General features: G+C 42.3%; 1 protein-coding gene across 1 annotated transcript in view; it reads right to left on the bottom strand.

Moving 5' to 3' along the window:
- Positions 1-18,052, bottom strand: part of MDGA2 (MAM domain containing glycosylphosphatidylinositol anchor 2) — a 392,310-nt gene that overhangs the window by 216,897 nt on the left and 157,361 nt on the right. Inside the window, exon 3 of the mRNA XM_074821198.1 lies at positions 11,048-11,222. Coding sequence (XP_074677299.1) covers positions 11,048-11,222 — 175 coding nt within the window. The remainder of the gene's footprint in view (positions 1-11,047; positions 11,223-18,052) is intronic.

Genomic DNA, 18,052 nt, shown 5'->3' with positions numbered 1-18,052 from the left:
CTAAGCAGCCTCTGATCTATTTGTGAGACACCATCATCTGCCCTTCAGCTTCCCAAATGCATCCTCCACTGCAATCTTGTACCTCCTCGGGCGATAATTAGGCAGAATAATTCTCTGTGATCCAACTGTCCAGCCAAAGGATTCATCAGAAAGATAGCGAAGGATAAGCAGATTCTCCCAGGGTAATGAAAAACGCAGGCACAAGTAATGGCCAAAGTGATGATAGAGAGTGAAAATCTACCCCTTTAACAATTATTTTAGGGAAAGACACAACTTCCTTGAGACTTTTACATGTTTTACTGCTCTGTTGCTTCAGCCATTGCAAAATTCTCAGAGAGGGGCTTGAGCCGTTGGCCACCACCTGGCACTTCACTGAGAGGATGGTCTCAAACCTCCTTTGACAGCACTACGTGTCAGTCGTTTTCCTCCTCCATTGCTTTCTCACCATGCTCTCAGTGAAGCTGCAGAGGAGTCAGCTGTGTGGTGGCCAAACTGCACCAGGTATCTGTAGTACTGGTGAGCACCCCCGGCTGCTGTAATTCCAGTGACCTGAGACACTGTGCACAACAACTTTCGCTGTTTGAGAAAAAGAGAGCTTCAGAGTGGTGCTGGAAACGAAACGAATCACAGAATGGTTTGGGTTGGAAGGGACCTTAAATATCATCTTGTTTCAAGCCCCCTGCCACGGGCAGGGACACCTTCCACTAGCCCAGGTTGCCCAAAGCCCCGTCCAACCTGGCCTTGAACCCTTCCAGGGAGGGGGCAGCCACAGCTTCTCTGGGCAGCCTGTGCCAGGGCCTCACCATCCTCACAGGGAACAGTTTCTTCCTTACATCTAATCTAAATTTCTTTCAGTTTAAAACCATCACCCCTTGTCCTATCCCTCCCCCGTGATCAAGAGTCCCTCCCCCCTTTCAGTCCTGGGAGGCCGCTCTAAGGTCTCCCCGGAGCCTTCTCTTCTCCAGCTGAACCCCCCCAACTCTCTCAGCCTGTCCTCACAGGGGGGTGTGCTCCAGCCCCCCGAGCATCTTCGTGGCTTCCTCTGGCCCTGCTCGAGTAGGTCCATGTCCTTCTGATGTTGGTGCCCCCAGAGTTAGACAAAGTCAGTTTTTGGCTCATAGTCAGTTTTCCATCCAAGGGATGGATCAGAAAGTAGCAGGTAGCAAGGCTGGCCATTAGTACATCTGGCTGTAACTTCAGCAGTTGCTTCCAGCTCACCTAGGTTGCTGACCACACAAAAATCCCACTGTGGCTACGTCCCAGCAATGGAGCTAAGGCAGTCTCTGCCTGTGTGATGCTACTCCAGCTGAGTTGTAGGGACACAATCACAGCAGACCTACCAAGGCCCAGCAGTCCAGGAAGCCACGATATTATGACTTAGTACCAACTGGTCCACACTAACACCCAGTTTTCTGCAGTCTCTGATACTCCCACAGAAAATCCTCATGCACACAAGTGGGGCATCTTTAAAGCAGCGGCTGGTACTCCTCTCCTCTTCCCACAGGGAAACTTATTCTTACTTTCCAAACACATCTGCAGCTCCAAAATCCATATACTTACAGAATCACAGAATCGTCTAGGTTGGAAAAGACCTTGAAGATCATCTAGTCCAACCATTAACCTAACATCCTCCTGGAATGTGGGGGGGGGCATTCTCCCAGTCTCTGTCTTCTGGCTGAGGAGGCTGGATTCCCTCTATACAACTAGTCTCGTTATTAAAGACTGAGGCAAATAAGGCATTAAGCACCTCAGCCTTTTCCTCATCACTTGTTACCATGTTTTCCTCCTGCGTCTAGCAGGGGATGGAGGCGCTCTCTGGTCTTTCTTTTGCTTCCACTTAATGTGGATTGAACCCAAATCTTTCTGTTTCTATAAGTTAGGAAATGAACTGGGGTCTGATGAAGACATTCATGCCATGGGATACCCCAGGTGCTATGAGTCCTGTGCCAATCCAGCGCAGACCCAGGCCATGGCGCTCCCCAGAGCCGTCCAAATCCAGCCAGCCCGACCTCTCCCAACACGATGTACTGGGGAGAGATGGTCCTCCTCCAGTAAACATCATGCACAGCCATTTTCAGAGGCTTTAGTGTTGTAATGCATGAATTTGACCTCAGAGGGGGAATAATCAGAAAGCCACAAATTAAATTTGTATTTCTCTCATGTTGAAAGATTACAATTATCAATACTGGAAAGCTTTTAAATGCTTTCCCCATCTGCATAATATCTCATTTCAAAGTGTCTTCTTTTATTGTATCATGCAAAAAGAGTGATGAAAGATGAATGTATTTGCTTTCCTTATATGCCAATGCTTTTGCTATTGCTTTATATTTATTTTCCTTTTTTTTTTTTTTTAAATTTGCATTCATTGTTTCTGGTCATCCATCCAACCATGTGAATGATGATTTAAGCATGTCACTGGGCTTCTAATAAACGAAAGGCCAAAAAAGAAGATCAAATAACATATCAATGAATATTGGTAGATACCAGAGATGGAAATTAAAAATGTCATTTCAATAAGAACGCATGATTCACTGCAGCCACTACAAAAGGCAAACACAAGTCAAAGAGGCAGCACAGAAAAGAATGAAGCAGCTGAACTATATTTTCAATCCCTGAATTATATCTTAATTGCTGCGGCCAGAAGACTGATATAAACACCTGAAAAGAAGCATGCAGAAAATATGTACCAGGAAAATATGGGATTAAGGTGCCACCCAAGCCCAAGCAGGATATACCCTCAATGCAAAGCCTGACACGAGCTAAACACGTGCTGTGCACATCTACAGCCAGCTCCTTGCACAGCCCTGCTGCCGTCACGGAGAGCACAAAGCCCAGGAGTTCAGCACCCAGGCAGCACTCTGAGCACACTCAGAAGGTGCCAGTGCATCAACACCACATCAGATGCTCCCTGTGTGAACCCCAGAGAAAAAAGGATTAAACTGCTCCTCAGGCAGTATAGTCATACTAATTTTAGTAGTCCCACAGCTACATCTGTGCTATTTAGAAAAAAATTTTAAGGGAATACTATAGCGGTCAGGATAGAGGTTCAGCTCACACACATGCATCGCTCACCCTCCTAAAAGCCATTCTAGCAGCAACAAACACATGTGAATCTAAAGAAGTGGATGCTGCCAGTGTCGGTATTTTAAAATCTGATGGTTATTTCAGAGGGAGAAAGATGAGTGAGTTGGGTTTTTGAAAGGGATTTAACACTCTCCTGCAATGGAAACTGGAACACATGGGATGGTGAAAGACTGACATGGCAATTATCCAAGGAGGTGCTGTAAGACTCACCAGAAAGCACCGTCAGTACTCCCTTTTATCACCAATGTTGTACGCATAAAACATCCTCTTGCTTTAAGTCCTCCCTGTGAACTTAGCATTAATTGCTTCAGTAGAATTAGTGTAAAGAGCTCAGTTTTGAATACTTTTCCATATAAAATTCCCCACACTCTTTCCTTCCCCGTGCAAGGCAGACTTGGCCACATACTAGCAGTGTAGTGAGAGGCAATCGGAGGGCAGCCTTCTTATCATTCAAGAAGAGCACACAATTATCTCATCCAGATAAAAATAGTACTCCGGGAGAAAGCATCACCTCCTCCTCATCCCAGCAAGTTTAAATCCAGCTTCTTAGGACTGCGGTGAACTGGGGAAGGCTGAGAAGGACACGGAGCAACGTGAGGAGCAGCTGGCAGTTTCAGCTAATCCCCTTCCCCGTTCCCAGTATTGTATCTTCATTATCACCTCTATTTTGTTGTATGTAAATAAGCACATCACGCTAGTTGTGTGCGCACGTGTGTAAATGCCATTTATGAAGAGATAAAGCAAAGCCGTGGCACATCCCAACAGGCACATTCAAGCCCTTTGGCACTGCACCGCACCAGTTGAAGCACAACGAAGAGTATTTTTGCTGTGACTCGACAGAGTAACTATTAGGGATTAAATAATTATCGATATTGCATTTAATTCTGCATTCTAACAATAGGATTTGCGCAGAAAATTCGGTGTGAATTTGGACTGCCGAGTGTCAGGACAGAGCAGCATGGCTGCCATTAACACTAATGACAGAGAGGGAGAGCAATGCAACTAAATCCCCCTGCACAACACTCAGCATTTCCTTTTCCAGATTGATAAGGGAAATTAGCGTCACCATCCCTGAATTACAGACCCTGCGCTCCCTCTGAATAACACTTCTCCTGCAGACTCGTGATTGCACATGCTACTAGGAGACACACTCGAATGCTGAAGAAGATTAGCAGTTTGATATTTTTGTCATTTGACACGTATTATCAGCAGCATTTCATGTCATCCCAAGCCAGGAAAGCTGTGATGCTCCTTGTTTGCTAAAATAATCTGTCAACACTGAACATGTTTCAGTCAATCCCACATCACGAACATTAAAGCTGGGAGGTCTCATCCCTCCTGACTCCAAAAAGCCTGGGAGACAGGTACAGCCACAGGAGGTGTTTTGTCAAAGTCTCCAGTCTGAGACAGGAATTGATGAAGTCTTTAATAAATGACACTGATGAAAAGGGGTACTCTTCAGAAAAAAATGATCCCAATTATTAAAGGCATCAAGACTGGGCTTAGAACCGAGACCAAAGCTAGATCTTGCTTTGCTGTCTTCTTCACTGACACCACAAGATCAGGATGCTATCCTGAGCGCTCACAGGCCTTGCTAACACCGGTCCTGAAGCTTCCTGCTGCTGTTCACAGCCAGCCCAGGGCAGATGCTGCAGCCGCCAACAACACAAACTTCCTTGCGGCAACGGAGACGATGGACAGCACAAGCAATTGCTGCAGCCACGTGCCACGAGACCCATCAGAGAAGTGGAAACCATACGAATAACCGGCAAAAATTTGAAATGAGAGATTTGAACCTGGAAGTGAAAGAGTTAGGGAAACCTCACAGGTGGTAAGCAGAGAACCAAGATGACTATGACCCCCCACAAATATTACACTTAATATACGTGGACATCAACAGGTATTTAGGAGGAATAGCTAGGGACCTGCAGGAGCCTTCCCCGTTCTGTAAGTGCACTGGTGTTACGCAGGACGGGAACTGGTCCAGGGCATATTCCCACCACAGGATAAACTGTGTGCTGTGAGTAAACTACATCGACCTGTCCCAGCCTCCCCCATGCCGTAATGCTATTGCAATGCAAAAGCAGCCAAAATCCAGTGCACACAGAAGCAGCTGATGGTGGACAGACTTAATGTTCCATGCGAACAGAATACCCTGTGGTGGATCCAAGTAGTCTTGTGTAAAGACACGGTTTCTAGACATAAAGATGCAAGCAAAGATTTAAGTAGATCTCTGAGCAAAAGAAACCGTTGTTTCCCCTGAACATCTTAATCCTGGAATTACAGATTTTTCTCAACAAGCAGTGTTTTCTTCACAATGTATGTCTCATATACCACGCAATAAAATCTTAACATACCTGTGCGCTAGAACTGTTTGATAAACATTTCTCAGCTTGACTTCCAAATCAATTTCAGAAAACTTTTAACATAAACCTGACCTTTCGCTCCACCTTCTCTTACTCAAGCTGTGTAGCCTGCCCTTGTGTCCATAACTGTCTGTGAAGCAAGAGGAATACAAAAATACATTTTCAATTAAGCAATTAGTACTTTTTTTGTTAAAAATCTGGTAAATTGTCCTTCAGGAACAAGCAGAAAAGCTTTCCTGTAGGAGCTCTGCTTCTTTAAATAAAAATAATTTATACTGTAAGTTTCCTTCCTTATAAAAGGAGAAAGTGTCCTCCACGAGTCGAGCAAAAATTTTCCTAAGAGTCAAGTACAAAAGGTTTTTCTTCAAAGAGTAAAGACGAGATGTACTTTAAAGAGATACTTCCAGAGAAAGAAGAAAAACAGTTCAAGTCTAGGATGAATACAGCTTGTATATATGAGGCAGTTTCTTCTCCTGGTGGCTCAGCAAGATGGAAACCTCCCTCCTGAGAATATGCTGCCACGGGGACCGAGCGTGTTTGTTTTAATCTGATGTGAGAGACGAGGATCTTCAGCCAAAGCTGGGAGAGCAAACTATTTTCTGAGACACAAAGTAAGAAGAGAAAGTTGTCTTCTAAATAAGAGATTGTTACCAGTCTATTTACCACAGTCCTATCCCTCCAGAAAGCAAAAAGGAGATTTTTCTAAAAGAAACTAGCAAGGAATCATAGAATAATTTGGACTGGAAAAGACCTTTAAGATCGAGTCCAACAGTAAGCCTAACACTGCCAAGTCCACCACTAAACCACGTTCCTAAACACCATGTCTACACGACCTTTAAATGCCTCCAGGGATGGTGACTCCACCACTGCCCTGGGCAGCCTCTTCCAATGTTTGACAGCCCTTTTGGTGAAGAAATTTTTCCTAATACCCAATCTAAAACTCCCCTGGTGCAACTTGAGGCCATTTCCTCTTGTCTTATCACTTGTTACTTGGAAGAAGAGACCAACCCCCACCTCGCTACAACCTCCTTTCAGGTAGTTGTAGAGCACCATAAGGTCTCCTCTCAGCCTCCTTTTCTCCAGCCAAATACCCCCAGTTCTCTCAGCCGCTCCTCGTAGGATTTGCGGTCTAGAAAGAAAACCAGGAAGATGAGTTGCAAAGTGTTGGAAGGAGGCCCTGGGCCTGCCCACGAACAGGCACGGACTCCTCACTCTTTCCAAGAGTAGCTGTAGATGAAATGAGAACTTTGGCAACACTGAACCATCTTTTTTTTCCTTCACCTTTTTTACATTCGAGTATTTTGAACCAAAAAGGACTGCTAGTTTTCAAAGGTTTCACTTAGATCTGCATATGTTAAAGAAACAGAAGAGATTGTAGCAAAGTTTGGCGTAATCCATGATAGCTTTAAATAGGTATGGTGCCACCACCATCACCTGCAGAAATGCCAGCAAAATTCCCTCTCCTCCTTGGTGCATCACTAGAAAGGGTCACGACTAAATGCAGCTTAATGGGTAGGATGCACCTGAAGGACTTTCCTTGAGCTGTCAGAGATTTAGTCATCTAGCAGGCCTGTCTGGTGTGAACAAGTAAAACCAGCCCATCGGGATACACACTTACATATGCTTGCCTGGAAACAACATGAACTACTCATTCTTCACAAAGAGCTTTTTTCTCTTCAGTCCAGCAGAAGATTTACACCCCTGGCTATTTTCTAAATGATTGCATGTGTTTAACTCCTTAGCTGTGTTCCTTACCCATGAACACAGTTATAAAATGTTTAGGGTTTTGTTTAACTTAGAGCAGAATAAAATACTATGCCCTCAAGCAGCATATAATTCAGACTAATAGCCAAATACTTTTTAGAAAGTGGTAAACCAGAATTACAGGGTACACCAAAAGAATACCGAGGAACCATTATGCCTGCACTGAACTCGCGGAGATGAAGGAATAAGATGCATCTATGAACACTAATATTATTTACTTCCAAATACTGAATGAATCTGCCCATCTGGATCCTGCTACGCAATGTGCAAACTGAGACCCAGCATCTACTCTTTGCAGATGGTCCCAAACAGAAATGAGCGCTGGGTGAGAGACAGGGATGGAGATTTTCAGAGGAGTGCAGTTCACGCTTTCATTCCCCAAGCATTTTGGGCAAGACCCAAAACACATCAATCCAGCCAGACACCAGCTGCTGGTGTCCTACCATTGGCAGGTTTCTGCAAACTTTCTGCAGTCACCCAGGAGCTTTAGTTTAGATCTTCTTTACAGAAGATGCATCAAGTACCTTTTGAACACCTTGGACCAAGTGGTTAGATTTGGACAGTATCATCTGAGATCATGAGAAATTGATAATGAGGTTTTGAGACTTCTTTAACAGATAAGCCACCTGACACGTGCAGATGCATTCAAAGCACCTGGCAAGTTCTGATGGAACCTTCCTGCAAAAACAAAACTAAAAGCATTTTCAAGACTGCAGAAAGTCCATAAAAATAAAGTAACCGCCCCCTCTCCTCTCACACAACCCAACACTCTAGCTCGTTCACCACTTATATCTGTATAATTAATTATTGCAGTAGTAACAAATGTGGCTCCAAGTGCTGCTGAATGCCAGAACGAACTGGAAAATGAAAAACAGGAAATTACTGGAGAGTGAGGTTTCCCATCCAAATGTTGATATTAAAATTTCCCAATCAGCCAGGAAGTCAATGATAGAGATAAATGAGGAAACAAAGATTTTCTGTGGATTTTTTCAACAATTCATTTTCAAGCTACACAGCTATAGTACCTTTTCAAATTTTAAAGTAGAGGCTGAAGATTAAAATTAGCCCTTAGGAAGTGCTCTTGATCCAAAACTAATGTGCATCACAACTTTAACGTTGTTTTCTCTCGTTAGCTTTACAAGCCAAGATGCCTCCAAAGTGATTTTTCATTCATATTGTTCTTAAATATAAACATTTTACTTGTTTCCTTAAACACATTTGAGAGTTTCATCAAAAAATTAAAAACATTTCTTTCTTGTTCTGATAGAGTTTAGCTTTCAAAAGGGAATATCATCTGGTTTCCACAGGTTTTTGACAGTTACCTAAATCTGTAAGAAAACTGTCTTTCTCTATGTAATTTTACTAAATATGTGTTCACTAAAAAAACAAAACACATTTTGATAGAAAATGTTGGCTAAGTACTTGTGATCATTATGGTTCAATTTTGGGGTATCTGAGCAAAAACATCTCATGATGCAATTATTCAAGAAAACACCCCTGCCCCCAGTATTCCTGCTCAGTACTGCCCGGAGTTCTTGACATAGCCCACACAACATACAATCTATAAAGTAAATATTCAACAAACAGAAAATCAAAACAGAAAATTTCAACTAAAAAAAGACAAAATTATTTTAAGCTACTTGGAAATTTTGACAGGAACATTTCAATTTCCAACACTTTGATCTCTTACAAGCTTTTCTGTGGGGTACACGTTTTTTAATCCTAACTTTTTCACAGCTAGATCCAATCTTTGCTGGCACCTTGAGCTTACTGCAGCAGTACTGTCTACCTGCAAATATTTGATCATTAATAGATTAAAATACCCAGTGAAATATCAGGCTGTATGTGAAGGGAAACCACCGAGGATTTAATCACAGCTGGAACCTGAAGTTTGTCACGTTCCAGAAAGACATCATCTGTATTTGAGGTATATTAAGAAGGAGCATATGATGTAAAAACCAAAATTAAACCCATAATAAATCCCAGACAGCAAATCCGTGAACACGTATTAATAGCTAAGCAAAATATTATACAAGGAAAAAGACATATTCCATAAGGAAGACTCAATGAAATTCAAGAAAAATCAGAATTTCAAAACAATGTTTCTCAACCATTCCTGATCAGACCACTGATGTTGCAACTGCCTTTCCTGCCAACATCAGTTTCATAGCCATGCCTAAAATTTAGAATTAAGGAGAATCTAATACATGGATGCTGGGGTAAGAGAATAGTGCCTCAATTGCTCTTGGGGTTTTTATTGAACAGCTACACAGAGCTGACCCATGAAATGCTTTCAGCAGCCGGGTGCGTGTGGAGGACTCTGGGGCTCACCGGGGCAGCCCAAGCCCCTGCCCAACGCGGGTGCCAGGATCACGACCTGCACCACTGAGCCCTGATGTTGCCTGGACTGGGCATCCTGCTTGCCCCTCGCTGCAAACCTCGGGCCAGCCCCATTACAAACCCCAAATATTTCGTATGGTGTGCTTATACACAGTTGTTACGGTTGTCTGTTCATTTATTGGACTCCAACAAGTTAATGAGCAATTACTTCCTAATTCAGTTATTGTTCATAAAGGATTTACAAATCTGGCATTGGTATGTTATAGCTCGTTAAGCACATCATGAAGCTAAGTGCACACACTAGGCAAGAAAATCCCCCAAAAGGCAGTTGCCCCCCTCCACCAATCCCATAACTAACCCACAAAAACTGTCACCACTTGGGTCTCTAAATTAACAAACATCCTGAGAGTCATCTAACAGGGGACTTTTTGGGAAACACAAGCCCAATGCTTGTATAGTCATAAGACAGGTTTATCTTTGAAGGACTCAGGAGACAAAAGGGCCAACTTCGAGTTCTAGCTATTTGTTTAACTATGTATGTGGCACGTAAGCACATTTGTTTACATGACACTACATTAGAGGAGTCTCCAAACGCACACTGCCAAGACTTTCTATCTTTGGAGCATTTCAAACAGATTTAGAACAGTTTTTCTTAATCTGAAGCGTACACAAAACTGCAGTTCTTTGAGGCATTCAGGTCTTCACACTTCCTAACAGCTGAGTCCAGTGACATAATTTACAGCCAGATGCAAAGTTTATCATTAAACCTACAGCAATAAACTATGGGATCACAAGTGAGAGCTGTGCTTCATCCGAGTAGCCCACTCACTGACACTGGAGTCTGTGCAAGTCAGGCTCGATTTTTTCTTTTTTTTTAAATTCCATTTTGTGCATTTATTGCAGTAGGATGTTTTCAACTGTCTCCTCTTTTTCTGTCAGCTCTAGTGACCAATTGCATTACAATCCCAAGACTTCAAATTTTCCACTGCCCAACATTTCAAGTGCAGCTTTTAATACAGTGTATCACAGGAATAGATTGCCATTTGAGGAAGAAAAAAAAAAGCAACATCTTTCAACAGCAATGAAAGCAAAATAGGAAAAAACATCTGTACTTGCTCTCATATTAATTTCAAGGGCAAGTGCAGCCAAAAGTACCAGAGATTAAAGGCTGTGCTACAATACCAGATCTTCACCCCACAGAAGCTGCAGACAAATCTTCATCTGATATCTAAGCAGGCCAAGTTGTCCCTCAGTTTCAACTTTCTTACCAAAGCATTGAGATTTTGTTTAAAGATATTTCCATATGCGAGCAGCCCCACCTGACTCCATTGGGAGTCTTCTAAGCATAAACACTCCCGAAAGCTACAGAATCTGCCCTAAAGCACTGTTTAAAACTGGACTTCACAGAGAGCTGGTCACTTCTTTGTAAGGGCAGCTATTATAAGAATTTAATAATAAAAAGCATAGTAGAACTTTCCAAGCAGTTTACTTACAGTACACATCCACTCTTATGGACTTTATGGCTGGTGAACCCAAGCCGTTCTCAGCCTTGCAGTAGTAGCGTCCTCCCTGGTGTCGCTGGATGTTGGATATCCTCAGGGTTTCATTGAAGACACTCGAATCTTGAAATCTGTCAGAGGCACTTCCTGCTGTTTTGGTCCACCTGATCTGAGCAAGCACCAAAAAAGATTGTTACTTTAAGTCTGTAAAAGTGAGCAGAGTATAGATCGCTTCACTGAACCCAGAACCACACGTGCGGCGGCCACGATTGTATGTTGGAGGACTCTGGGAACTTCTCCAGAAAACTGAATAACTCACATTTCATCTAAGAGCCCCTGAATAGTAATCTTTCATTTATCACCCTCTCTTAGAAATAGTTGATTACTTTTGATGGAAACACCCCATTAAAAATAAATGCCGCCAGCAGAGAGATGGAGAACAACTCAAGCCACCACCAGTGACACAAAGCTGGAACAGCTGCAGAAAAATTCTCCATGAACAGCAACAAGCAGAGCTCACCAGAAAAGGTGGCTGTACTCGTGCACCGAACATGGGTAGTTATAATTGAAATCATATTCATGAAAGATGAGGGCACACTGGAAAGCACCTTCAAAACAACTGATGGATTGTCTTTTAGCAGCAGTGAAATCCAATTTTAAAGAGTCAAATGCTCAGTTGCTTGAAACTGCAACAAACTACCAACATCTATTTCCTCAAACAGGTGGTTTGGTTTTTTTAATGTTATTTACAGCAGTCAGATTGCTTTACTCTGGTAATTATTTGCCAGAAGTGAAGACTTTTTAAAGGGAAATTTTTCATTCCAAAACTATAAAAATGTCAGTAACAGCCCACTGCAACCAACAGCTGCACAGAGGTGGAGACTCACAGTGCTAACACCCATACTTGATAACCCGAGACCTCGCCTGCATGACTCAGTGGACTAAGCAATCTCATGAAATGCACCAGACCTCCAGAGACTTCCCAGGTACCTCCTCCTCCTCCAGTTCACCCTAATTCAGTGACCAGGACAAGCAACACTCAGTTCCAGACCACAACTGCTTTTTTAAATGGTAGGTTTTTCTTGCCTATAGAGGCCACAAGTGGGATACTTGCATGAAGTGAAGTTTACGTCTCATCTGATGCTTCACAAAGCTGTCTCTTCTCAACCCTATCCACTAATTCCATGCCAGGATGAAGACCAAAAATTCTGTGGTCATTGATAAAAATGAGATTGACACAAGACAAGATAATAAATATTTGGCTATTAGTTCCCAGGTTACGGTCCCCAAAGATTATCCAAAAGTAGTCAGTGAAGCCATGATTTGAAGAACAGCATTTAGACATGGATCTGTTTGGATCTGCTAGGCCAGCTGTCTACAAGCAACCTTGAGCCATCGTTGGCTTGGGCTGGACAAGGTGTTGCAGCCTTGGCAGCTCAGGCAGTACACGCCTGCCACCAGTAGCAAGTGCCTGTCTCCGTGCCCAGCCAAGCCCGAGCTGGACACGCTGTGCTTCCAGCCCTCTCCCATGAGAAGGAAGGTCCCATGGCTGAGCCGGGCAGTCCTTGGTGGACACCGAGATGGCCCGAAGGGTTGCCTTGGCTGCAGGGAGATCATTCCCCCAAGGTTCAGAGACACTTGAGTTCTACCATTCCCAGTTCTGACCCAGAACTAGGGTCCAGATCCCCGTAACCTGCACAAGAGCACAAGGTGGGCAGGGATCAGCCCTCCTCTCATCAAGAACTTCTCCTGGACAGGAGGGATCTTCTACAAAAGGCTCCAAACTGAAAAATTCATGACCAGCTGTAGCCCATGTAAATTCTCCTCCCCTTGAAACAAGAGCAGGTGTGGGCTTCAGAGGCTGAAATTACAGCAAAAATACTTCAAAAAAAACCCGAAAACCTGTTTCATCTCTTTCTGGCTTGTTAAATTCATAAGCCTGACTGGCTTTGCCCTCTTGCCAGGTGACCTGCATAACTCTCACACAGTTCTGCTGCTCTGGGGTAAAGCAAATATGCCAAACTCCACATCTACAACATTCGGTCTGCATGTGAGAGAGACACTATTAGCACTGCTATATTTACCAGTCTCAATCTGTCTGTACTTCTATTCTAAACTCTTGGCTCTAGGGCTTTTTAAATCATCCATATAAATGTGCTGCAAGATAATTTTGGAACACACAGCTTCTGCGTGCTGCAGAATACAATTTCATCATATATATTTCAAACGCTTGAGAAGTATTTTAAAACAGTATTTAAGACGTTCACTGGATCTCTTGCGTGCTTTACTTCCCTTTATGGAATCAGAATGGTAAAAACAGCTGTTTGATTTTTAATTTGAAAAAAATTAATAGCACGACTTCTCTCTTCCTCCCTGACAAAAAGTTTCCAGTGGAAGGCAATCTGCCCTGACAAAAGAACATATAACTTAAATAACATAAGTATTATCAGCATCTATGTAACTGGTAGTGTTACATAACTTACACAAAAACCATAGCAAAGTTTATTTAGATACTGTCAAGACTTTTATCTTTTTTATGACTGCAAAAGTATTCCCCCTCCACTGCATCTTTACATTGATGTATCTACTCTTTATTGTTAGGAATTTTAACAGGATGCTGTGTGACTGTCAACAAAAGTAGACTTTTCAGCTTAAAAAAAAATATATATATACACATGTATATTTTAAAGGAAAGAGAAGTAATTTTAACATATTAACTAATTTCGTAGTGTATGTAGAGATCCCTGAAGAATAAAAGGAACATTGTCAACTAGATTCTCTCTTAAAAGATATCCTCCAGGAATGCCACTGTTCTGATTTAACTTCATTATTTATCTTAGCTTTAACTCAACATACACACAAAAACATGCTGATCAATACTACATTGTAATTTATCGAATGCACTTCGAAGAAAGATGACTCTCGAACACTATGCTAATGCAGTAATCAAAAAATTGGGCACAGGAAAGCCAGATGTCTGAGGCTGAAAAACTCTTCAGAGAGATCCTTGGTGGCTCCACCCCCTGCAAGCTCCAGTCCACGATTCGGGGTGACCTCTAATGACTTTAAGAGACTGAGACCACCAAATCCATCCTTAGAGAGGGAACATCTCATGGCTGTAGTGTCCAAGCCCTCGCCACTGCTTAACGTGGTGACCTTCAGAGCAACCCCTGCCACAGCACTGATGTGATCCCGTTTTCAAGGTGGGGAGCAGTGGCAAAGGGCAACCACAAGCTTGTGGGACGCTGTGGCAGGTATCAGCCTCGAAGCCCAAAGCAGCTTCCACGCTTCTTTATGGCAGAGGATTCAGAAAGCCTCTAGATTACTAGCTTTTTTTTTTTAAAAAAAAAAAAAAGCATTAAGTTGTATATTCACGTATTTCAGATACTCCAGTATTTTCAAATAACTTGGCACAAAGCAATTGCTCACCCAGATGCATTTTATCAGTGTTTGCTATTCATAATCTGCTCCTGTTTGAAACTTCCCAGTCCCTAGTGCAGAAGCAGCACTGCGTGCTCTGCGTGTCTACTCAGAGAGCGTGGATAACGTGGGAAGTAAATAAACCCTGTTCCACCCAGAAGTCAAAGCCATTCTTGCTTGTAATGCAAAATTTTAATTAAAAAGTTACACAAATTGGACTAATAAATGTTAATCCATTACGCAGATACTCGCTGTCTTCTGATGATACAATTTTCCAAAGTATTCACTGTTACTCCAATGCACCTTTGGGAATCCCACCCACGTATTGTCATTGCTCTGCCGTGTAATTATGGTCTTGATTTATAAAAATCTTTCTTTTCTATTTTTTTATTTTTTCTTGCAAAACATGCAGAAGTAAAAAAATGATTTATGAACAATTTAAAATTATTCAACTTTTAAAAATTAGTAAGTTATGACCCATCTAGCCATATCACGACCTATGTTCTTGTCTGATTTGTATATGCCCGTAAGTTCTCTTAACCATCAATATCTTTGACAATATTTTATTGGCTTAAGCAGATGCCCTGAGACACACAGTCATATTTCACTCCACAGCTTCAGTTTTCTCAGTGAGCTGTCCTGCAGCTTCAGTAGAAGTCATAGACTTTACACTTTTAGACAAAAAATGCAGGTTAAAAAAACCTCAGAGAATATTTTCCCTAACTTTCCTCAGTTTCAACAAACTTCTCGTGCCCAAAAAGAGAGCAGCAGATAAGGAAAGTATTTAATTTTGACATTATGAAAATCAAATACTTCTGGTTTAAATACTGTCTTGGTCAAAGATCATAAACATTAAAATATCTTTACTCTGAATACCAAACATTTTGCTTGGTTCAAAACAATAACCACCACCAACCACTCCACCCACCCCCCAAAAAAGCCAATCAAAAACCACAACCATTTTTCAATGGAACCTTTTCTTTCTTCCATGGAAATAGTTGGTAGAAAATGAGGTTTTGACAATCATTTTCTTATACAATAACAATGAAATCTGCCTAATGCAGCAACTGCAAGTAAATACGTTCCTTAAAATATATCCAGTGCCTGCACTGGGGGTTGGTACCACATCTCACAGCCACTGAGTGCAGTCGCTGCCTTCTGACATTGCTAAGAAAACAAGGATGAGGAGAACCTCCTGATCACTGTTATCACCCCCAGATCAATGCCTCAAATTAAAGATCTCCTTTTTATGAAGTAAGAGATCTTTGCACAACTTCACTGGGATGTGCTGGAACATTTATTCATGCCTAAAGACATCAGAGCCTTGGGGAAAAGCCGTTTTAAAACATACCCACTTGCCCCTTTTCTAATAAAAAAAAAAAAGGAAAATAAACCCTTCCATTTTTTTTCCATGAGATTATTTTTGTTCTCAGGAAAGCAATGGGTGGGGCAGCAGCTACTGAAGGCAAGAAGCACTTGCTGCCTTCACAATAAACACCAAGGACACAATGCACAAAAGACCCTTTTTGGGCCAGGAAAGAGAAAGTGACTTCTGCTCCTTTATTTAAGGGAACTATCTGAAGCAGTTTTGAGCACATGTATCTCTCCTGACCTCTTCCTTCTCTCCAAGTGGGGATGTAACCACACTGCAGACCTCATGCCCTCTGAGGTACACCCAAACTCATTTCAAAAGGGTCAGCCTGGGGTCTAGCCACAGCCTTGTGGAGATTTCCATATGCTGCTTTGTTAGACAATGAAAAAAAAAAAACCACAAACAAAAAACAAACTATAAAACACACAAAAAAAGAGAACGAAACAAAAAAATCCAGGATTCCACATTGGATTCAAGTTTTCATTATCTGACACCAAGAGAGACCATTAATACCCATATGGAATTAGACAAGAAGAACATGCTTTGACCCAAAATCACCTTTTTTTCAAAAAGTTCCCCCTTCCCTTCTTGCAGGTCACACAGCCAAATGATTGCAGATGTAAACCACCACCGTGGGACTGGCTGGGATGGATTTTGTACCAGACTTACAGGGGCACAGGTTCATGGTGGAGAGCAAGTTATTCAACTCCAAGGTTTCTGCACAGAACTGCTCCACTAAGACCATCACCAGGAACATCCAACAGCTCCTTGTCTGAACGGCTGCCCACTCACTTGTGTCCAGGCAAACGCTTCTGCAGGGCCTTTTGATGACTCAGGGACAGTCAAATCAAATTTACACCTCCAAGGGTTTCTAAACATCCTTCCCTTGGTCACCTAAAACAAATCACAGCTATTCCTGCACCATGCCCGCAGAACAGGAGATGCAGCACTGATCTAGAACACCACCACTCTGCAGGACACCACCTTGCATGTACTTTTACAAGGACACATTTAGTCTAGGAAATCCACGTGCTCACCACGTCACCCTCACCATTCATGAAAGGAAATATTTCACGTGTCTAAACCACAGGATTAACTATGTATAGCTAAATAAAATGGGAGGGGGATGTTGCGTTTTGATTTTTTTAGCCAACCGGAGGCAGTATGATGCAGCACACCCGATGAGATTGAGGGGACAAAACATCTGTCATTATTGGAAAAGATGTTGCTGCAGGCTATCAATATGCAACAGTGGTATGAAAAATTCTATTCCTATTTATCTCATATGTTAATGTTTGAAATCTTGGGCTTGAAAATGGCTTCAGGTAAAAGTACTGTTCATTGTTCAAAACTTCTTACGTGGAATATTAGAGTGGCAAAACAGCCAACTCAAAACAAGCCCTGCTTACTGCGAAAAAATGATGATCCTCTGTCTTGGACAGAGCTAGAAAGCTGTTATTGGTGTGTAACCAAACGCAGAACTGGAAAGTCTTTGGTTTCCAAATGTATTTCTTCAAATTTGCAGTAGCCAAGACGCAATCATCTGGGAAAACTGGGTTTCATTGCTCCGTACTTGGACTGCTCAAACTTCACAGAAAAACAAGAGAGACGACTGAGCCATGCCCCCAGGCCAGGCATGTGTCTGTTGCCTTTATGGGAAAACTCGTGTGCTTATGTTTACACACATACTAATGCTTCAGCAGGCTGGCATGCAAAAGCACAAATTTTTACTCATCTAACTAAAAGCAGTGTATGACAGTAACTGTTAACATGCAGGACATGATCAGTTCTGATTCGGTGCCAGAGATCACAGAGAAATCGTTGTTTTCCAGCGTGATTGCTATAACACATAGGAAGAAAATATTCTCCAGCAGAGGAAAAAATGTGGTTATTAATTACAGAGAAAATCAGCATTAAAACCGCAAAGTTACAAGCAATCAAGTCCTACAGAAGAACTTCAGTGCTTTGTTCACATTTCACTTCAGCCCAAATCACACCAGTCATAGCAATGCTGTGGCTGGAGTCTACGGATGAAGACCACAGCGTTGTGACTCCAAACCAGTAAGCTGCAATAAATGAAAGGGTCAAGAATAACAACTGAAGACTCCAACACCTGATAATGTGAGAAAAACTATATCTAAGCTGACTATTCCTTCATCTCTGAACTTCCTGTACTTCTGCGAGACAGGATTTATACCTAAACCCAA

This window comes from Strix aluco, chromosome 4, assembly GCF_031877795.1.
Source record: "Strix aluco isolate bStrAlu1 chromosome 4, bStrAlu1.hap1, whole genome shotgun sequence".
Lineage (NCBI taxonomy): Eukaryota > Metazoa > Chordata > Aves > Strigiformes > Strigidae > Strix > Strix aluco.
The sequence above is the reverse complement of the archived record's forward strand: the minus strand, read 5'-3'. Positions and strand labels throughout refer to the sequence as shown.